This window comes from Saimiri boliviensis, chromosome 10, assembly GCF_048565385.1.
Source record: "Saimiri boliviensis isolate mSaiBol1 chromosome 10, mSaiBol1.pri, whole genome shotgun sequence".
Taxonomy (NCBI): domain Eukaryota; kingdom Metazoa; phylum Chordata; class Mammalia; order Primates; family Cebidae; genus Saimiri; species Saimiri boliviensis.
This window is the reverse complement of record NC_133458.1, coordinates 64,476,570-64,500,954: the sequence shown is the minus strand read 5'-3', so window position 1 is coordinate 64,500,954 and position 24,385 is coordinate 64,476,570. Positions and strand designations below refer to the sequence as shown.

At 35.4% G+C, this 24,385-nt stretch overlaps 1 protein-coding gene across 23 annotated transcripts in view; it reads right to left on the bottom strand.

Moving 5' to 3' along the window:
- Nucleotides 1-24,385, bottom strand: part of ADAM22 (ADAM metallopeptidase domain 22) — a 241,831-nt gene that overhangs the window by 59,335 nt on the left and 158,111 nt on the right. For all 23 annotated transcript variants that reach the window (XM_074379366.1, XM_074379365.1, XM_074379371.1 and 20 more), the window contains 7 exons: nt 15,321-15,391; nt 12,359-12,433; nt 10,614-10,685; nt 9,647-9,813; nt 8,106-8,190; nt 6,731-6,821; nt 4,772-4,823 (listed from right to left, as the gene is read on the bottom strand). In XM_074379366.1, coding sequence (XP_074235467.1) covers nt 4,772-4,823; nt 6,731-6,821; nt 8,106-8,190; nt 9,647-9,813; nt 10,614-10,685; nt 12,359-12,433; nt 15,321-15,391 — 613 coding nt within the window. The remainder of the gene's footprint in view (nt 1-4,771; nt 4,824-6,730; nt 6,822-8,105; nt 8,191-9,646; nt 9,814-10,613; nt 10,686-12,358; nt 12,434-15,320; nt 15,392-24,385) is intronic.

The window sequence follows — 24,385 nt, the reverse complement described above, 5'->3', positions numbered from 1 at the left end:
GGGCTCAAGTAATTCTCCCACCTCAGCCTCTGAGTAGCTGGGACTATAGGCATGTGCCACCACACCCAGCTAATTTTTAAATTTGTACAAAGTTTCCCCATGTTGCTCAGCTTGGTCTCGAACTTCTGGGCTCAAGTGATCCTCTCAAAGTGCAGGGATTATAGGCATGAGCCACTGAGCCAGCCAAAACCTGCATTCTTGTGAAGAGTTGTTTATTCTCCCCAGGCAAAGGGACCAGGTTTTTTCAGGTAACAAACCCTAACGAGACATAAACTTTATTCTTCATTTGAAAGTTTCTTATATTGTAGCACCAGACCAATCTGGTCCAACTTTTATGTAATAAGGTTATGAACTGTTTTTCAGTTCCCATGAACTCTCAGGTCACATAGCCTAAGCATGCTCAGGTGAACCAATGGTACAACCACAGGAAGAACCTAAGTGTTCAGCTAAGAAGCAGGGGCTGAATTAAGCAGCAGACATAATGATATAGTTTGGATGTCTGTCCCCTTCAAATATCATGTTAAAATGTGACCCCAATGTTGATAGTGGGGCCTAATGAGAGAGTCCTCCCATGAATGGCTAAGCATCCTCCAAGAGAAAATGGCTGGTAATGAGTTTACAAGAGATCTGGTTGTTAAGAAGAGCCTAGCACCACGCCCCTTCTCCCCTGCTCCCTCTCTCGCCATGTAACACACCTGCTTCCCCTTGCCTTTTGCCATGAGTAAAACCTTCCTGAGGTCTCACCAGAAACTGAGCAGATGCTAGTGCCATGCTTGTACAGCCTGCAAAACTGTGAGCCAAGTAAACCTGTTTTCTTTATAAATTACCCAATCTCAGGTTTTCATGTATAACAATGAAAAACAAACAAATATACACTGAATGACAGGATTCAGGATCCAAGCAGATTGAGCTCCGGCATCCAGTCCAGTGATGCCTCCCAGCACCACCTCATTACAAGATTCAATGAGATCATTTCTCATTACCCTATGCTTATAGAACCTGAGACAGCTTCCATCTCAGGGACACACTGCTTTAGGAACTATCCATGGTATTCTACTTACTTTCTAAAAGTAGTAAAATCCCTTTCACTTAATCTTTCTTGGTTACAACCATTAAGTTGATACCCACCAAGTGACCAACCAAGCCACCTGTTTTGCAGTAACAATATTACTTCCTTTTTTCCTGGCAATGCTTATACCCCAGTCAATGTTTTTATCACCTATTCCTCTAATCCATCCAACATATCTCTGCCAGAGTTATCAAATTTAAATTGGTCTCTTTTCAAAGTCCTTCTTTATTCTACTGGTCAACCTAAGTTGGCTCCATATTGCCAAAGTAAAAAGTCACTAACTCTCAGTGTAGGATTCTTAGAACTTGAAGTCTAGTTAAGATTCCTACAAAGGCCTCTCTGTAAAGGCACCGTCAGGGGTCACAGCCGAGCCCACCTTCCTGCCCACTGCAGAGCTGGGAGGAAGCTCAGTCTGTTCTCCAACACTTGGCAGTGACAGTAAACTCACTCTCCCACAGTGAAGCTTTTTAAATATATGAACAGTTGAAAATTTATGGATTGCTCTTACTTTTATTTTGCCACATCTGACTTCTAACTTCTGAACAGTTTTGTATTCTTAACTACATAAAGCCTTATTCCTCTGCCTTAGCATAGCCCTTCAAATACCTGAAGGCAGATATCATGTCTCTCCCCTACCTCTGCACCCAAAACTTCTGTTTCACAGAGTAATATAACTATTGTTTTCGGAGCATTCTTCAAATTTTAATTTTTATAGCTTTAAATATGACTAAAGGTATTCATTTCATTTTAGCATTACAGAACTTCAGAAAGTAGAAATGGTAGGGAATGTACCCATGGGAACAAATGTCCATAATTACTGCTGTTTGGTGATATTTGGCATAGATCAAATTATAGAATCATATGCCATGGTTTTATACAAAGGGCTTTTCTCTTGTTTGTATCTCTTTAATGTAAGAATTCCAATGTACACAGTTGTACGTATTTGAAGGTAGCCATTTGATTTCACTATGTATTATGCTTAGCGCTATACAGATTATCTATTAAGCATTTTAATAATTAGAATAATCAAATACACTATGTAGGATTTAAAAGACAAGAATCTCTAGTATGAAATTTAGTAATTGTTGAAACTTCAACTATGGAACAAGGACTTTTATCATTTCCTCTCATTACTAAACAAAGATTTTGGGAGAAATATTTTACTTTATTATTATTATTATTATCATTTTTTGAGACAGGGTCTCACGCTGTCACCCATGCTGCCATTCAGTGGCACAGTCATCTGCAGCCTCAACCTCCCTGGAATCAGGTGAACCTCCCACCTCAGCCTCCTGAGTAACTAGGACTACAGGTGTGTGCCACCACACCTAGTTAATTTTTGTATTTTTTGTAGAGATGGAGTTTTGCCATGTTGCTCAGGCTGGTCAGAAACTCTGGGGCTGAAGCAATCTGCCTGCCTCAGCCTCTCAAAGTGCTGAGATTACAGGCATGAGGCATTGCGTCTGGCTGGAAAAATATTTTAAACACATGTTTGCATATACATTCCCTCTATCATTTATTTTTCTTGTCATACATATCCTGTGAGTTCAAAATTCAAATACAGTCAAGAAATATTAGTTGAAAATCAAGTGTGTACAAAGGATTATGGTATGAGTCTGAAATATGTGTTAGTATAATAAGTAGCCTCTCAAAAATGTATAACTATCTAGTGAAAGGAAGTATAAGTACATATAGAATTAAGTTATAATGCAGGGGATAAAATTAAAATACATCTGAGATGGTTAGAAATGTGATTAGAGAAAAAAAAAGGAAAGGCATTCCGGATAAAGAGAATATACTAAGGAAATCAGACAAAGTTGGAAATTAATGTACAATTATGGTGAGCAAGTTTTTAAGAAGCTGAAAATCTATGTAGGATTATGGTTAGCAAATCAAAAAACCTAGAAACTTCTGTACAATTATAGTAAGCAAACCAATCATGAATAGTAGGAGAAAAGGAGACTGCAAACGAGAATGAAGAAAGATTATGGGCATCTAAATACTGAAGTTAAGAATTTGAACTGCATTCTTCAGACATCAGAGACTCACAACACTTCTGAGCAGGAGAATGGCATGTAATGAACAAGAGTTGAATATTTAAAGGATGGGTAAACCTCACAAACATCATGTTGATTAAAAAAAAAAAACAAAAAACAGCAAGTACCAGAAGAACACATACAGCATGATGCCTTTCACATAAACTGAAAACATGCAAACCAATGCTATGTTTTACTCCAACATGCATACATACTACACAGTAAAAATATAAAGAATGACTTGAAAATGATAGGAACCAAACTCAGATGGTGGTTACCTTGGCTGGGGCTGGGAATTAATAAGGTAGGACACAAGGGAGATTTCACCACAAATGTAGTATTTTACCCTTCAAAAGCTGCAAAACGGGTGTACAAGTGCCCACCGTTTTATTCTTCATACCTTTTGAATGATGATGATTCCAAGCTTACCATCATTACTGTCCTAGTTTAAACTTTGACCATGTTTTGCTGTTATTATTTTAGTAATATTTCAAATTTTTTTATTTCCATAGATTTTTGGGGAACAGGTGGTATTTGGTTACATGAGTAAGTTCTTTAGTGGTGATTTGTGAGATTCTGGTGTACCCATCATCCAAGCAGTATACACTCAACCCAATTTATACTGAGTATTTGGAATGTCATTCAAATAATAACAGCAAAAGATGGTCAAAGTTTAAACTAGGGCAGTAATGATAAGCTTGGAATAAAAGGAATAAATTTTTTTTCTTTTTTTTGAGACGGAGTTTCACTCTTGTTACCCAGGCTGGAGTGCAATGGCACAATCTCGGCTCACCGCAACCTCCGCCTCCTGGGTTCAGGCAATTCTCCTGCCTCAGCCTCCTGAGTAGCTGGGATTATAGGCACGTGCCACCATGCCCAGCTAATTTTTTTTTTTTTTTTGTATTTTTAGTAGAGACGGGGTTTCACTATGTTGACCAGGATGGTCTTGATCTCTTGACCTCGTGATCCACCCACCTTGGCCTCCCAAAGTGCTGGGATTACAGGCTTGAGCCACCACGCCCGGCAAAAGGAATAATTTTAAAATTTATTTACAAAGAATAAAAGACAAGCACTGATGACTGAGTGTGTGAAGGGGAGGACAGTATAAAAATGAAAACATTTCTCAGGAGAGCAGATTGTACATTTCTCTTCCCAACTCCTTTTTTAGTGATACCACATTGTGAAGCCATCAGTGATGGCTGAAATCAGCCATTGTGGGAATATTTACACCTCAGAAATGTGAGAAAGCTACAAATCCAGGCTGTTTTCTAATTTTTGTTTTCAAGAGTTAACTTACCAGGGACACTACTGTTGATAAACGATTTAATTAGAATTGAAGAAATAAAAGGAATGGGAATTAGCAGGTAAGCCATCAAAAACAGTTTTTCCTCATTTCTTACATTTCTAGCCTAGATTCAAGGCTACAGAAAAAAAAAATCTCTGAGGTCTACCAACTTAACCGACATCAATCTTTTTTTTAATAAACAAGAGGTTATTTTGCAAAAATATGTTATATACAGAACCATTAAGAATATTTACTTCTGATGTCTCATAAATGCCTATGGCTAGATTCCATGCACTAAGCTACTGAGTGTCATATTCCTAACAACACAACGGCATGGCAGAGAATGTAAGACTGAGCTATTTTCATATAGAAGTGGCTCACCCGGTATCTCCCATTATGCACCCGGACCACGTATCCTCGCATTTACATTCACCTAAGAGAAAATTAATACACAAGCCTTGTTGTAATGTGAACACAGGTGCATTAAAGTACTTTCTATTTTAAAATCATTACCTCCATTTTATTCCTTAAGATACCTTTTAAAAAGTCATTCCTTCTTTCTAATTCATCTTATAATAGTTTTAATGTAATATACAACAACAAAAATATGCTTTGATTATATAATAAAAATTATATAATCTTGATTATATATAATTATGTAATAATATAATACCAAAAAGTCCTTGTATTTTAACAAATGGCCATATTTAAACCTTTTATTTAAAATGGATTAATTGAAAGACAATCAAATACCAATGGAATAGTGAAGAACTTTATGTCACCATTGACAGGATCTCAATTTCATAGGCCTTCATGAGAACTATTATACTTTCTTGCCCATTTTTGAAAGTCTCTGCATGCACCAAGGTTTCTGGTAGAAGGCGGTGTAATATATTAATGGTTAAGCAGAAGGGCTTCAGAATACTAGGGTTCAAAACATGAGTTTGCCATTTGATATAAGTGTAATCTTAGAGACATTATACTTGTAAGATCTAGTCACTTCATCTATAAAATGGGCCTAAAATGGGTGTCCTGTAGAATTATCTGGAGAATTAAATGAGTATCTAAATGGAAATAATACTAGTACTCAATCATTTATTATGGTAACAGTTGATTACCATACTCTGTAAATGGTAACAGTTATTTTATTCTACTTTATTTTATTTTATTTTATTTTTGAGACAGACTCTCACTCTGTTGCTCAGGCTCGAGTAAAATGGTGTGATCTCGGCTCACTGTAAGCTCTGCCTCCCAGGTTCAAGTGATTCTCCTGCCTCAGCCTCCCAAGTAGCTAGTAATACATGCACTTGCCACCACACCCTCCTAATATTTGTATTTTTAGTAGAGACAGGGGTTTCACCATGTTGGCCAGGCTGGTCTTGAGCTCCTGACCTCAGGTGATCCACCTGCCTCTGTCTCCCAAAGTGCTGGGATTCCAGATTATAAAAATAACATTTTAAAGATTTGTTACTAAAATGATGAAATAAAAATGGAAATAAAGACATTTTACATAGTATTTGACCATTCAGGGTGAAATGACGTTAGCTACTTGAAAAAAGACATTATTTATAAAAGATGCCAAACCTAGCATATTATACTAGATGCATATATTAACTAAGCTTTTTTTTTTTTTTTTTTGAGACAGAGTTTCGCTCTCGTTACCCAGGCTGGAGTGCAATGGCGCGATCTTGGCTCACCGCAACCTCCGCCTCCTGGGTTCAGGCAATTCTCCTGCCTCAGCCTCCTGAGTAGCTGGGATTACAGGCACGCGCCACCATGCCCAGCTAATTTTTTGTATTTTTAGTAGAGACGGGGTTTCACTATGTTGACCAGGATGGTCTCAATCTCTTGACCTTGTGATCCACCCGCCTCGGCCCCCCAAAGTGCTGGGATTACAGGCTTGAGCCACCGCGCCCGGCCCTTAACTAAGCTTTTTATCAGGTCTGATCCTGACAGGGAAATTCTATGTCTGTGACCATGTTCAGAAATGTTTTAAATAAAACATAATAAAACAGTATGTCTGAAGCCTATATGCCTGGAAGTCTCTACTAAACCATTTTAATGAACAAACTGGGCTTATTTTGTCCCTTATAAGGTTAAATTCAGCTTATATTTATTATCACATGGCTTTAAAGTTTATTATACATGCAGAAATTTCCATCTATAATGTAAATATTCCTTTGTATTACTTTGGGAAGCAACCGTTTGTGCCCTGGCTGTTTATCATTTATTATCACTAAAATTCTTTTCAAGCAACTAAAATCAAAAAATTTAACCTCCAAAATATTTTACAAATAGTCTATTTTAAATACAATTAACCACACACGTACTAAAACTTACCACTTGCTAACTTTCTTTTGTCTGAGATAATACCAATATTATGGGCTAATGACTGGGCAAGTGTAACAGCCATTAAATCAGTTTTCCCAAACTGAAAAACAAAAAGAAAAATAAAATGTATGTAAATCTAAATTGTCAGTGAAAAATAACAAGAGAAAAATGTCACAATATCTTTGAAAACAAGTAATTTCTAAGCAATTTCTTTAGCAGAGGCTAAACAACACATTGTAGCCAGCACTGAATATGCAGTTAGGAAAAAATGTTAAGAAACAAAAATCCATGTTTGATGAGGTCTTACAGGGAATACTAGAAGTCAGGAAATAATCACAGCTTTTGGGTTTTTGAAATGTCTATCTGAGTCCAAATTTCACCACTGAAATTCTTGAAAAATTCAATATTGGTATATAATTAAATCAGTCTTTTCAATAATACAAAATAAAACTAAATGTGTAAATTGTTTTTAGGACTTGTCCATCTTTGTGTTCACTTGTACTCCTGAAATTCCCCTCAACCGAAATTTAAGAACTGAGGATATATTTTTCAATTTGTAGCCTCTTAAAGATGCAAGTATTTTCTTTTCGATCATCTCTCATCAGTTTAGTGCCTTAGAAGTGAAAGGAACCCTTTGGAAAACCTATTCTATTTTTCTTATCCCCAAATCTGTTAAATACTAAGGAAAAACTATCAAATTGTGTTGTTAGGTGGCAAGCTGATGCTTCAGGGAATTGTTGAATTCCCTGGAAAATCATTCAAAGTGATAAATAGGGCTTTATTTTCAATGAAGGTAACGTAAAGATTCTATTTAATCTGTAAATAGCTTAATCTGGAAATTATTCTAAATATAACATGAATGTATAATAACTGACATATATTATATCACTATTTCCTGAGTTTATCCTCTGGTCACTTATAGTAACCATATTTTATTTATTTATTTATTTATTTATTTATTTATTTATTTAGAGACAGGTGTCAGTCACTCTGTTGCCCAGGCTAGAGTGTAATGGCGCAATCTAGGCTCAATGCAACCTCCACCTCCCAGATTCAAGCCATTCTCCCACCTCAGCCTCTCCAGTAGCTGGGGCTAGAGACACACGCTAACACACCCAGCTTATTTTTTGTATTTTTGATATAAATGGGGTTTTGTCTTGTTACCCAGGATGGTCTCAAATTCCTCAGCTTAAGTAATCTGTCCTCCTCAGCCTCCCAAAGTGCTAGATACAGGAATAAGCCACTGTGCCAGGACACCACACTGATTTGTAACATAGCAATCTAACATCTGGAGTGTATGAATACTGAGAAATTATCACTTAAGTATGAGGAAAACATTTTCAGCCATCATACCACTTTGTATTGTACAGATGTTCACACCTACTTCATTCACGCCTCCTCCTTTCAGCAACGAGCAAATCCCACCAATATAAGCTGCCCCGCTCCGGCTACTTTCAAATTGACTCCCCCTTTTAGAAAAGGAAATGAAAAATGCTTACTGTTCACAGTTCAAACATCATAGCATCTCTCATTATTAGTTTACTACATTTATTTTCACAAAATACATAAGATTTCTATACAATATATTCATGTTGTAAGGGAAGAATGTAAAAATTGTTTACACATGTAACCAAAGCAAAAGGTTTCTGAGGCATGTTTTCCCATAAGATTAATAAATATCTTAAATTGAAGTATATCTATTAAAAAAGAATTGGTTGATATGACGTACTCTGAGAAAGACACAAGATCACCTCTCTGGTATTTCTGCCAAAAATACATAACTTGAATGTCATAATGAGAAAACATCAGGCATTCCCATAATGAGGAACAGTCAATAAAATAATTGGCTTTTACTCTTCAAACGTGTTAAATTCACAATAGACAAAGGAAAGCTGAGGAAATCTTTCAGATTAAAGGAGACTAAAGAGACATGATAATTAAATGCAATGTGTGAAACTGGCTTGGATCTTGAGTGGGGAAAATTATCTATAAAAGATATTATTGAGACAATTGGTGAAATTTGAATACAGACCATGGATTGCATAAAAGTATTGTATCGATGTTAAATTTTTGGGTTTTAATAATTTACTGTCATTATATAAAAGAATGTCTTTTCACATTTAGAGAATACATACTATTTAATAATAAATGCCCAGTGTCTTCAACTTACTTTCAAAAGGTTCAGGGGAAAAAAAAAAAAAAAAAAAAAACTGAAGGATGGATGATTAGAAAGAAGGGAGGGAGACTGGAAGAAAATTATAAAACAAATGGGGAAAATGTGAGTAACTAATGAATCTGGATAGAGGGCACATGCAATTTCCTTGTAGTATTCTTGTAACTTTTCTCTAAATTTGAAATAATATATAAAGTTATCCCAAAATAAATCTTTTCTTCCTTTTATAACTGCCTTCAACAGCTCTGACTTTAGATGATAGATTTTTTAAAAATTCTACTATATATAATTTGCTATTACGTCAAATATGTATGCTATCAAAAAAAGAACATAAGAGTGAGGAAAAAACTAAAAATAAATTCCAGAAATACTAAGCTCTCATTTTAGAAGCAAAAACAGAGAAAACATTAACATTTAAAAGACAGTAGCTTTAAAGAATATAATTTATCTGCAGTTAAAAATGCTAAATAAAAGTATTAGCAGTATTTTTACTCAGCAAATGCTCTGATCCATTAAATATCTTGAAAAATTAAAACAAACATTAAATAATAAAATAACTCAAAATTAAATCATTTACATTTTCATGACAATTTTAAACGATCTATACTTTAAAACTTTTTCCAACTCTATCTGCCATCTGCCATGTCAAATCCTAATTGTGTTATGTAGCAGAAAGGATACATTTCAGTCACAATAAAGCTTATTTAACATGGAATCAAAAAAAGTAATAGGTCATTACATAAGTAACGTACGAAAAAAGGTGAACTGCATCACTTTTCTCTTTGATAAAATCCCTCCTGTATTTCATAAACTCACGCAGGGTGATCATTGGATTTTCAGATATGGCAAACTTGTTGTCAGTCGCCCAGGTTTCCATGGCAACCAATACTATCCTGGTCTTAAGTTGGTCTTGATATATCTAGTATATTAATAAAATGAACACATCAGCTGTACATGTGGTAAAATCAAATAGTTTATGAACAGGACTACAAAACTCCTTTCATGGAAAATTCTTGGGTTTTAGTTAAAGAAAGATAACTTTCTAATTTACATGCATTTCCCTGGGGTAACAGAGAATGAAACTGTTGACTGAGTAATACCCAAAGAACAGAGAACATTTTAGAAACAAAAGATCCCGTTTTTAACAAATAATTGCATCCTATTCAAGGCTCCACCTTAATCTGTTTTCTGGTGCCCTGGAAAAAGAATTCATGCATGTGCTCAAAAATGGAGCAATGAAGACTCTCCAAATAATTTCCATACAACCTGATTGGCTCTGATTAGACTTGTGAAGAAGGTACCGGGACAGCCCTGTCACGGAAAGATTTGGGAAGTACGGAGGTAGAGTGGAATTACTTAGTTGCATCACTGCCACAGCACCAGACACTCTTAAGAAAAAGTACAACTGTTGTACTGTTTCTCCCTCGCTAGAAGTTACTATGAATACCTTTGGTAGGGGTATAACACAACCTTTATTTTTACAGTGTGAAAAAACACATGGAATTTCAGGTATATCTATGGATAACTTTGACCAGTTCCTCTTCCCAGCCAGAGATCAAAGTCAATAAAGTCTATTGCAATGTCACCCAGAACTTACTAGACACCTTGGCTGAAGTGCAACATAGAGCAGTGAAACTATATGAACCATATTACCCATTCTATTAGCAATCAGGAAAATAAGATTCTTCTAGGGCAACAATGAATTGGGTTGATACTTACTAAATCTGCCAAGTTCACCACAGATTTCGCATATGTATTCGTATGTACAACAGAAAGCCGATGTTTTTTAAACTGAAAGCAAAAGAAAACAAACAAGTGAAGGTCTTCTGAAGTGATCAGAAAATAATCACCTCATCAGAGAAAACATGGTGTAATTGAAAGAGCTCTAAAAATGTAAACAAATATATTTTCTGTAAAACAATGTTAGAGTCAGAGTTGAGATCAAGTTCTTTATCTGCTGTGTTGCCTGAGACAGGGCTCTTGAAAGACTGAGGCCTTGATTTATTCATCTGGAAGATAAATAAAAAATATCGAAACCATTCATTTCATAGGTTTATTTTTATCAGGATTGTTATCCAAAATGATAAAACATATGAAAGTCATCTACGAATTGTAAGACATCATACAAACCTAAGTAGGGGTACAGACAGTAAAAGTGGATGTGAACATTGCTGAAAGCATAAAAATTTGAAAGTTCTACACAACTTATTCAGCAAGAAGAAAGCTCAAAGATAAAGGTTACAGTGAGGTGGCATACAGGACAGATGTGGATCACATACATCTTTGGTCTCAAGTGTGTTTTAAAAATCAGGAAGTATCACGTAAAATCCAATTCCTGGTTTCAGTTAAAATTAGCATTCCCACTTGGTAGTAACTGGCAAACACTGAGAGGCAGGTGCTCCCCTTAGATGGGCCATGCACCATTCTTTTCACCACAGGCCTCACCCATCTCTACTGTCTTATACCAGGTTCATTTTGCTTATGTTTTGTATCTACAGATGTCTATGTACATCTGAATTTGTGACAATCTAAAATGCTCAAAATAGCTTATTTTTATTTTATAAAACTCTTAGAGAACAATAATATTCACTGGATTCGAATGGGTAGAAAGATAAAACTTAGACCTAGCTTGAACAAGGAAGCAACACTCAATCCTGATTTATCCTGTTATTATTATTAGCAACAGTAATAATTAAGATCTAAGTTATTTCCATATATTTAAGCATATATAAATAAATGACAAATTTTTCCTCAAATAAATAGTTCAAAGTAAATTAAAATGCACTTGTACTGGAAATTAAGATAAGTTCAACAGTATGTACCTTCTTAGTTTAAAACTCTGGTTACATGGAACAATTATCATTATAACTCATTGCTGTGCTATGAATGTAGTCATACTGCCTGCAACATGCCCATGAACTGAATATAAACACTATGGGTCAAAACAATTTGATTCAGCAACATAAAAGTTTTGTCAAGTTCTTATCCTAAGAATTTTCACTGGTTAGCTCTGTAAGCATTTCCATATGATTTCTGCACAGTAAGACTGAAACGGAAAAACTGCTTTCCTTTTGTTAAGATAAAGCTGTACCTTGCAAACTAAAATCTTACACAATTGGTGGCTCACTTTTTCAACATATAATGGGATTTCCATTTTTTTTAAAACCTTGTCATTTTAGTAAGTGGAGATTCAAATTATTAGTACCTCTACTAATCAAGTAAATTCAAAAGTTGATACTATGAGTCACAAAATACTTTTGACAACTCAAAAATTACCGCTAGTTATTTCCATCTAAGAATATTTCCTAATTTCAGGTTGTCGCGAGCTAAAAAATAAATTTTATTATACAAATACCTTCTTCAGATTACAGCTTGATGGGCCTCTTGCTTTTTCTAAACATATTTTTGCACTCACCAGTTTTACCCTAGGCACGAACAGGTTTAAAAACAACAGCAAATCCTACCATAAGATGATCATTCACAATCATCAGTTCAATGTACTTGGTTTCTTCTTCTACATTACGAGGATATCGACGAAGCTGTAATACAGTAAAAGAAAAAGCACCTAACTCAGACCTCTAAACTTGGCTGTGAAAAGCCACAAAATGTGGAAGAAACTGACAAAACAAAATTTTCCTTTTTATTCCTTTAGCATTTAAAATCTTTTTCATCAATTTGCTTAGTTTCTGAATTGGTAATAGATTTACATGGCTCAAAAAATTTAAAAAGTATAAAAGGGCATATGATGAATGTCTTCCTCTCACCTCTATTCTCTACCTACTCAGTTCTTACTGCTTCCCCCACAATGGGTACAGCAAGTTACTGGTTCCTCCCAGAAATATTTATGCATTTAAAACTAAGTGTGAATATATCCTATATTTTGTACTTCCATTTATTTCACTCCCTTCTGCAACTAGCGATTTTCATTTAACAATCTATCTTGAAAATAGTAACACATGAAGAGCATACTTTTGGATTTAATTTAAGGTCCTCTGAGTATCTGTGCGAGGGTGCAGACTGGAGTGATGGGCACTTTTATTATTTAATCTCCACATTGGGAGTGAGTCATGAGCCTTCATCTAGGATGGTTCAGGGGATCCCCAAATGACATGGGGTCTTTGTTTGAATAGCTTTGAGAACTCCTAGGCAGTCTTGAGTTGTCTATTAACAGCTAGCTTTCTCTGCTCAACAAGTTTTCTCCTCCTTCAAAATCATGATCAATGACTGTTATAGGAAAGAGCCACTAAGGCAGCCATTCTCCTTCTTCTCTATAGTTAGCCTATAATACAATCATTAACCAGGTATGTAAAGCTAACTTTTTCCTTTATGTCATAGTTCAATATAAATTTTCCAGAAAACATTTTGATCACTTACCCACAGTCCATTTTTGTGATAAGGGTATACAATCAAACCTAAATATCAATAAGTGTATGTCTGTTTTGAGTGGTGCTGTTAAAATAAACTTTTAAAGTGCTGCTATATGGATTCTATCATTGCTAACTGCATTCCTAAGCTTAAAAACTTTAAAAAAAAATCTCCTATAACACCACGGTGATAGGGAATAATAGATACAATTCTGAGGTTGGAAACCAAAGAATAACACTAAAGTGCACCTAATAACAAGAGTCATTTTTTTTTTAAGGGAGGGGGGTGTTTTAGGGCAATAGAACTGCTTTGCTACTTGTGAGAGACTAGTTAATACAGTAAACTTTTCAACAAGTCCCAACACTTTGCTAATGTCAGAGAGTTGTCATTCTGGCCCACAGTTTTGTAGCACTTCACCTCCATGGGACCATGGCTTTCTCAGAAAGAGTTATTAAGGACTTGACCACTTACCAAATGACTAGACGTTGAGATGTTTATGAAGAACTTCAGGACACATGTCAAAAGACTATTATCCTATTCTTTTAGTCTATAATTCACAAAAATACTGTTTCACATTAAATACTGATGGTAATTATTTTACCTAACTGGGACTCAAGATATAAATGTCTCTATCTTCTATTCATGTATATATAATATATAAACATTCATAACATTTATAAAAGTTGCAATAATAATTCGTGCAACACATGGGTCTGAGAGGCAATACTTGGTGTATATGTGGTTATAAGCACCTCTCTGAGACCAGACTTCCTAGGTCAGAATCCCAGCTCCACCACTGAGTAACCCTACGTGGCTTTGGCAAGTTTCTTAATCCTCTTATGCTTCAAGGCATCTTTATCAGTAAAATGGGGATAATATAGGTTGAGTATCTCTCATCTAAAAATCCAAAACCCCAAATGCTGCAAAATGAAAAACTTTTTGGGCACCAATATTACATTCCAAAGAAATCCTCATTGGAGCATTTCAGATTTTGAATTTTTGAATTGGGGATGTTGAACCACTAAGTATAATGAAATATTCTGAAATCCACCCCACTCCCCCGCTACAAAAAAAAAAAAAAAAAAAATCAAAATCTGTTGCAACAATTCTAGTACCAAGCATTTTGGAAAAGGAATACTTAACCTGTAATAATATCTTCCTCTTAATGTTTTTATGAGGGTTAAATGTGTTTACATAGTTAAAATTCTTGTAATAGGGCCAGGCACAAGGTAAAAATTTAGCAATTATTATTCACAATAAAAATCTGTCTGTAAACATATTTTATTTCAAGGTAATAAAAAGAAGATATCTGGTTCCTTCAACTTCTTGATCTTACTAAGAATCTATTGCCTTCATCTTGTATTTTTAACACCTATCCCTCTGCCCATACCCACAGTAGTAACATCTTGACTCTGATGGCCGTAACTTAATTTTTTCTAAACTATTTACCAACTCTATGATTCTGAGTAAGTCATTTTCACATGTCAGCCATCACTTTTCTTTCAGTGAAAGGGGAATAACAGTACCGACCTCACTTGGTTTAAAGCACTGTATCAACAGTTATTATTACCCAGTCCAAGATCCAGTTGAACAATCATAAAGCCCCTGACCTAATTTTATATCCCGGACTCCAAAATTGCTCAAGTGAGACAAAAACATTTTGTGGCTTCACAACCTGATAGATTCATTCCTAAGGGGTTATCTTCAAGGAAATAAATACAAGGATATATTCTGTACAAATGGACTCCAGTGTGTGGTACTTATCTGGGCAAGAAAAGAAGGCTATGGTAGAAAGAACCTGAGATGCCACAAGCAGGAGCCTTATAACCCATAATATGATGAAGAATCACATTATCACCACTATCTTGAATACTTACTGCATCTGTGAAATAATATGGCCCCTTTCTACTGCTTCTTCAGATCTGTCACCCTACGGTTTATCATACCCTGACAAATTCCTGAACTAGTACTCACCCTTTCACACAGACTACCTGTATACTCAAATGATTGGCAGCTGACAGTTGTTTTAAAATATCACGACACACCACCATGAATACATACCTGCCGTTTACTCCTTTTTGGTCTTGGCTTCAAAATAAATTTTGGTGGAGTAATGTTTACTTGTTGAAATTCTAAAAGGAAATTAAATTTAATTTAACTTAGTGCATTTGTCAGATTTCTTCAACAGAGGGCAAAGTTTTACCTGTCCTTCTTCTTACGAATTTTATAATATATAATGTTGTGTTTAATGATTACACAGAACATTAAGTAACTGTACTACATCAATATTAAATAAACATATAAAGGATGAATATAATTTGCTAAATCTAGAACATTATTTCTGTTCTAATTTATCTCAAAGAAATTTTCATATTTCTTCAATCAATACCATTACATAGGAATCTTCTAAACAGCCAACTTGACTTTCACTTCCAATAGCAAAATAAAGAAGAGAAGCAATAAGAAGAAAGTAGAATAAATAATCACATATTCATAGGTTCACAGTTTATTAAGAACTTACTATAGGACACCAAAGTTTTGAGTTCCTTTTTTCAATTAATTTACATTCTTCTTTGCCCATAACCAAATTAATCTCAAGTTTTATCTGCTCCTGGTAGCAGATACAAAGATTATATATCAACTGTTTATACACACAGATTAATCTCTGAATATAAGATTAGGTTATTTACAAGGGAGAATTTATTCTACAAAGTGAGAGGAAAGCTGCTATCTTTCCCTAGGGTAAAGATTGCCTAAAACTTTGATGGCTGACTGAACAACCTGAAAAGGCTTATTATAGGAGTAATGCTATACAACACTACAGGTGAACCATTATCATTATCTGTGGATACTGTTAATAAAGAAAAGATAATCATGGTCAGAGAAATCTGTGATCAAGAAGCTGAATAATAAAATCAGGGTAAGGAAATTAATATTCTCTGTTTATTTCATGTTCAAATATTCTCCCATCATGCTGCTTTTGAGAATGTTATGGCTTGAGTATATAAGGGATTTGGTGAGGAAGGGAATAAGTTCTAATTAACTAACCGGACAAACATAAAACTAATAGGACAAATTAACTAATAGGACAAAAACAGAAAAACAAGATCACAAAAGTAACACATCTCATATCACTAATTAGATTAAATAGACTAAATGTTATACCTAGAAGTAAAGATTGCCAGACTGGATTTCTTTTTAATGCAAGACTTAATTATGCTGTTTACAAGAGGGGCACTTTATATATAAAGTATGGAAGAAGATATACCTTACAAACATTAATCACAAGAGAACTGTGAAGAAAATATTAAATATCAGACAATGTAACTTCAGGGCAATAAGTATCTGGGAAGAAGGGAACTATTTCCTAATTATAAATGTATTGATTCATCAAAAAGACAAAATTATTCTAAATGCTTTTTCACCTAATAACAGTTTCAAAATACATAAAGCAAAAACTGACAGACCTAAAAGGAAAAATAGACAAATTCAAAGTTATAGTTAAGGATTTCAACAATCCTCCCTCAGTACTTGAAAGAAAAAAGTAAACAAAATCATATGGATATAGAAGATTTAATGCTATTAACCAATTTGACTAAATGGGTATTTTTACTTTTATTTTTTTATTTTTTGAGACAGAGTCCCACTCTCTCACCCCAGTTGGAGTGCAGTGACGCAATCTTGGCTCACTGCAAGCTCTTAACTCCTGGGTTCAAACGACTCTCTTGCCTCAGCCTCCTGAGCAGCTGGGATTACAGGCACCCACCACCATGCCTAGCTAATCTTTTTTTTTTTTTTTTAGTAGAGATGGGGTTTCACCATGTTGGCCAGGCTGGTCTTGAACTCCTGACCTCAGGTAATGTGCCCACCTTGGCCTCCCAAAATGCTGGGATTACAGGTGTGAGCCACTGCGCCTGGCTTAACTTGGCATTTTTAAAACACTTTACCCAATAACTGAAGAATATTTCCTTTTCAAGAATATATGAAACATTCACCAATACAGATAATATGCTAGACCATAAAGCAAGTCCCAATAAATTTTATTTAAAGAAAATGAAATGACAGCATTTTCTCTCGTTGCAACTCGATTAAATTTAAAATCCGTAACAAAAAGATGCCTGAAAAATATAACCAAATATTTCGATACCAAGCTCTACATTTTTAAATAACCCATTGGACAAAGAAGAAATCACATGAGAATTTAGAAAATGTTTTGACTAAAGTAAATAAAAATATGACAAGCCAAAATACAAGGGATGCAGGCAAGGCACTTAGTGCTTGAAGGGAAATACATAGCTTTACGTGGTTATATTAGAAAAGAAAAAAAAAAGTTTAAAACAGTGATCTAACCTTCTATCTTAAGAGCCCAGAAAAATAAGAGTAAATTAAACACAAATCAAATAGAAAAAAATGAGACTAAAAACCTAAAAAAAAAAATCAATGAAATTGATTAGCAGGGCTTGTCTAATAAAGAAAAAAATCACTACAGATTATGTAGATATTAAAAAGATAATAGGATATTATGAAGAGCTTTATGCGAATAAATTTGTTAATTTAGATAAAATTCCTTGAATATGACGACTATATATAAAAAATCTGAATATTCCTGTATTATTAAATAACTGTAACTTTTAATTTAAACTCTCCAAGAAAACCACAAAATGTAAATTAACCTTAAATGTAAATGGGCTAAATGCCCCAGTCAAAAGACACAGACTGGCATATTGGATAAAAAGTCAAAACCCATTGGGGCACTGTATCCAGGAAACCCATCTCATGTCCAAGGACACACATAGGCTCAAAATAAAGGGATGTAGGAAGATTTACCAAGCAAATGGAGAGCAAAAAAAAGCAGGAGTTGTAATCCTAGCCTCTGATAAAATACACCTTAAATCAACAAAAATCAAAAGAGACAAAGAAGGACATTACATAATGGTAAAAGGATCAATGCAAGAAGACGAGCTAATGATCCTAAATATATATGCACCCAATACAGGAGCACCCAGATACATAAAGCAAGTTCTTAATTATCTGCAAAGAGACTTAGACTCCCACACAATAATAGTAGGAGACTTTAACACTCCACTGTCAATATTAGACAGATAAATGAGACAGAAAATTAACAAGGATATCCAGGACTTAAACTCAGATCTGACCAAGCAAACCTAACAGACATCTACAGAACTCTCCACCCCAAATCCACAGAATATACATTCTTCTCAGCACCACATCGCACCTACTCTAAAATTGACCACATAATTGGAAGTCAATCACTCCTCAGCAAATGCAAAGAACGGAAATCATAACAGTCTCTCAGACCACAGTACAATCAAATTAGAACTCAGGATTAAGAAACTAACTAAGAACTGCACAACTTCATGGAAACTGAACAACTGGCTCTTGAATGTTGACTGGATAAACAATGAAATGAAGGCAGAAATAAAGATGCTCTTCAAAACCAAAGACAATGAAGACACAATGTACCAGAATTTCTGGGACACATTTAAAGCAGTGTCTACAGGAAAATTTATAGCAATAAATGTCTACATAAGAAGCAAGAAAAGATCTAAAATCGACACCCTATCATCAAAATTTAAAGAGCTAGAGGGGCAAGATCAAAAAAACTCAAAAGCTAGCAGAAGACAAGAAATAACTAAGATCAGAGCAGAACTGAAGGAGATAGAGACACAAAACACCCTTCAAAAAATCAGTAAGTCCAGGAGCTAGTTTTTTGAAAAAGATCAACAAAATAGACAGACTGCTAGCCAGATTAATAAAAAAGAAAAGAGACAAGAATGAAATAGATGCATTAAAAAACCATAAAAGGGATATCACCACCAATTCCACAGAAATACAAACTACCAACAGAGATTACTACAAACCTCTCTATGCACATAAACCAGTAAACCTGGAAGAAATTGATAAATTCCAAGACACTTGCACCCTCCCAAGCCTAAACCAGGAAGAGGTTGAAACCCTGAATAGACCAATAACAAGGGCTGAAGTTGAGGCAGCAATTAATAGCCTGCCAACCAAAAAAAGTCCAAGTCCAGATGGGTTCACAGCTGAATTCTAAGAAACATACAAAGAGGAGCTGGTACCACTCCTTCTGAAACTATTCCAAACAATCCACAATGAGGGAATTCTTCCCAAATCATTTTATGAGACCAACATCATCCTGACACCAAAACCCAGCAGAGACTCAACAAAAAAAAGTAAACTTCAGGCCAATATCGATGATGAATATAGATGTAAAAATCTTCAATAAAATATTGGCAAACGGACTGCAACAGCACATCAAAAAGCTTATCCATCATGATCAAGTAGGTTTCATCCTGGGGACGCAAGGCTTGTTCAATATACACAAGTCTATAAATGTAATCCACCACATAAACAGAACCAAAGACAAAAGCCACATGATTATCTCAACAGATGCAGAGAAGGCCTTCAACAAAATTCAACAGTCCTTTATGCTAAAAACACGCTATAAACTAGGTATCAATGGAACGTAATCTCAAAATAATAAAAGCTACTTATGACAAACCCACAGCCAGTATCATACTGAATGGGCAAAAACTGGAAGCATTCCCTTTGAAATCTGGCACTAGACAAGGATACCCTCTCTCACCACTCCTATTCAAAATAGTATTGGAAGTTTTAGCCAGAGCAATCAGGCAAGAAAAATAAATAAAGGGTATTCAATTAGGAAAGGAGGAAGTCAAATTATCTCTATTTGCAGACAACATGATTGTATATTCAGGATCGTCTCATCCCAAAATCTCCTGAAACTGATAAGCAACTTCAGCAAAGCCTCAGGATACAAAATTAATGTGAAGAAATCACAGACATTCCTATACACCAATAACAGACTTAAAGAGAGCCAAATCAAGAACAAACTGCCATTCACATTTGCTACAAAGAGAATAAAATACCCAGGAATACAACTAACAAAGGATGTAAAGAACCTGTTCAAGGAGAACTACAAACAAAGTAAGAGAGAACATAAACAGATGGAGAGACATTCCATGCTCAAGGAAATAAGAGAGGACATAAACAGATAAAAAAAAAAAATTCCATGCTTATGGTTAGGAAGAATCAATATTGTGAAAATGGCCATGCTGCCCAAAGTAATTTATAGATTCAATGCTATCCCCATCAAGCTACGAATGACCTTCTTCACATACTGGAAAAAACCACCTTAAACTTCATAGGGAACCAAAAGAGAGGCTGCATAGCCAAGACAATTCTAAACAAAAAGAACAAAGCTAGAGGCATCATGCTACCTGACTTCAAACTATACTACAAGGCTACAGTAATCAAAACAGCATGGTACTGGTACCAAAACAGAGATATAGACCAGCGGAACAGAACAGAGGCCTTGAAAGCAACGTCACATATCTACAACCATCAGATCTTTGACAAACCTCACAGAAACAAGCAATGGGGAAAGGATTCCCTGTTTAATAAATGGTGTTGGGAAAGCTGACTAGCCATGTGCAGAAAGCAGAAACTGGACCCCTTCCTGACACCTTATACTAAAATTAACTCCTTAACTTATGATTAAAGACTTAAATATAACACTTAACACCCTAAAAAAACCAGAAGAAAACCTAGGAAATACCATTCAGGATATAGGCAGAGGCAAGGACTTCATGACTAAAACACCAAAAGCATTGGCAACAGAAGCCAAAATAGACAAATGGAACCTAATTAAACTCCAGAGCTTCTGTACAGCAGAAGAAACTATCATTAGGGTGAACCAACAACCAACAGAATGGGAAAAATTTTTTGCAATCTACCCATCTGACAAAGGGCTAATATCCAGAATCTACAAAGAACTAAAACAGATTTACAAGAAAAAAACAAACCCATCCAAAAGCGGGCAAATGAACAGACACTTTTCAAAAGAAGACATGTATGAGGCTAACAAACATATGAAAAAATGCTCATCATAACTGGTGATTAGAGAAATGCAAATCAAAACCACATTGCGATACCATCTCACGCTACTTAGAATGGTGATCATTAAAAAATCTGGAGACAACAGATGCTGGAGAGGATGTGGAGAAATAGGAACACTTTTACACTGTTGGTGGGAGTGTAAATTAGTTCAGCCATTGTGGAAGACAGTGTGGCAATTCCTCAAGGACATAGAAATGGAAATTCCATTTGACCCAGCAATCCCATTATATGGGTATATATTCAAAGGATTATAAATCATTCTATTACAAAGACACATGCACACATATGTTCATTGCGGCACTGTTTACAATAGCAAAGACCTGGAACCAACCCAAATGCCCATCGATGATAGACTGGACAAGGAAAATGTGGCATATATGGAATACTATGCAGCCATAAAAAAACAATGAGTTTGTGTCCTTTGTAGGGACATGGATGAACCTGGAAACCATCATTCTAAGCAAACTGACACAAGAACAGAAAATAAAACACCACATATTCTCACTCATAGGCAGGTGTTGAACAATGAGAACACATGGTCACAGGGAGGGGATCATCACACACTGGGGTCTGTTGGCAGGGAATAGGGGAGGGACGGTAGAGGGTAGGGAGGTTGGGTAGAAATAACATGGGGAGAAATGCCAGATATAGGTGACAGGGGATGGAGGCCGCAAGCCGCATTGCCATGTAGGTACCTATGCAACAATCCTGAATATTCTGCACATGTACCCCAGAACCGAAAGTGCAATAATATATATGTGTGTGTGTGTATATATATATATATGTAGACATATATATGTGTATATATATACATATATGTATATATGTGTATGTATGTATATGTGTATATATACACATATATATTATTGCACATGTGTATATATACACATATGTATATATGTATATATGTATGTGTATGTGTATATAAAGAATGCAAATTAGTTTCATTTTCAAGACATCAATTTATACAATTCATCAAATTACTAGATTAAAGGAGAAAATTATATGATCATCTTAATAAGTACAGAAAAACATTTGATAATATTCAACACCTATTCTTGATAAAAACTCTTAGGAAACTATAATAACAGACTGAGAAAACTACTATGTGCCATCTTTCATGGAACAGGAAGGATGAGCAGAATCAAGAGCTGAGAACATAGAGCCAAGAGTCATGTGGAATTATTTCCAGGCCTTGAAAGCCAATTAAGAAAGAGTCAACATTTGTCCAGCAGAATTTCAGAACCACTTTGTCAATGCTTTTCTTGTTCCTTGAATTTTCCCTCTTTTAAAAGGTAACATCTACAGTTCTTTTTTTATTACTGGCCCATGACTGGATGCTAGGAGTATGTAGGGCAGATAAGTTGTCTCTTTAGTTTTACATACAGAATGATTAAGAGAAACTATACCCAAAGACCCTCATCCACACCTGGACCTGATTTAGATAATGAGATTCTAGATTTTGAGCAGATGCTGTAATGGAATGAAACTCTTACAGACCTAGAAAAGAGAACGTATTTTGCAGGTAAAGGGGACAGGAATCTCTGAGGGCCAAAGAGAAGACCTTGACAGACTTTAAGATGGCCTCTAATAGTCTCCACCTCCTGGTACTCATGCCCTTGTGTAATGCCCTTTCACTGAGTGTGAGTAAAACCTGTAACTTGCTTCCAACCAATCACATCTCAAGATAACATCATACAAGATTGTAATTCATCTTGCCAGAGACTCTTTTCCTTACTGGCTTTCATGACATGAGCACCAGTGTTGTGAGCTGTCTTATGGAGAGGTCCATGTGGGAAAGAGAGCAACCATTGGTCAAAAGCCAGCAAGAAACCAAGGCCCTTGGTCTAAGAAGCTAAAAAGAACTGACTTCTGCCAACAACCACTGCAGATCTTTCCACAGCTGAGCCTTGAGGTGAGACACAGTCCTAGCAAACACTTTGACCTCAGCCTGTGAGGGGCCCTGCAGCAGAGAACCCATCTAAGCCATACTTGGACTCCTGATCCACAGAAACTGTGAGATAACAAATCTGTGTTATCTTAAGAGGTGGGTTTTGTGGTAATTTATTACTCAATTGCTTCCTGGTTTTTCTGCACATAAAAACTTATTCCTCAGTAACAGATAAATAATACAATGCCACTGTATAATCTTCTTCCCTTGAGAGCAGGCTGGACACTGGGACTCATTTCTAATAAATACTGTACAGCAAAAGTGATCAGATGTTACTTTTGACATCAGGTTAACAAAAAGACTGTGACTTCCATCTTAGGCATCTTGTCTCATTCTCTCTCTTCTCTTGGTCTCTCACTCTCTCCTGGAACAAGTTGGCTATGATGTTGTTGGGGGGCAGCCCTGTGGAAAGGCCCTTATGGTGAGATACTGAGGAGTGACAACAGTCATATGAGTGAGCTCAGAAGCTAATCCTTCCCAGTTGAGCCTTCAGATGGAACTGTAGTCCCAGATAACAGTTATGCTACAAACTCTGAGACACCATGGGCCAGAGGCACCCAACTAAATCACACCTAGGTTCCTGATTCTCAGAAACTATGAGATAATAAATGTTTGTTAATTAAAGCCACTAAGTTTTAGAGTAGTTTGTTACACAGCAATAGATAACTAATACAATATCTACACTAAAAATGACCAAACACTGAAAGAAATTTTAGACTCACTACTAATAAGATGTCCGTTTTCCCCCATTAATTCATACTTTTAATACAATTCTAATAAAAATCCCAGAATTATAGAAATTGACAAGCGGGTTCTAAAATCTGTAGGGAAATGTGAAGGGCCCAGAATAGCCAAAGCATTTTTGGAAAAAGCAGAATTGGAAGATTTATGTTATCTGATTTCAAAACTTACATAAAGCCACAGTAAGAAAAAAAAGTCTGAAAAGGGTAGCCAAATAAAATAGAGTCAAGAAATAGACCCATATTAATACTTTTTGACAAAGACATCAAAGCAATTCATTGAGGAAAGGAAACTCTTTTCAACAAATAGTATTAGAATAACTGTGTATCCATGTAAAAAATAAAATAAAACTTAACCTCTACTTTCACCATGCACTAAAAGTAATTTCAAGAGGATCCTAGATCTAAACATAAAAAATAAAACTATAGAGTTTTTAGAAGAAAACACTATATAATATCTTCAAAACTTGGGA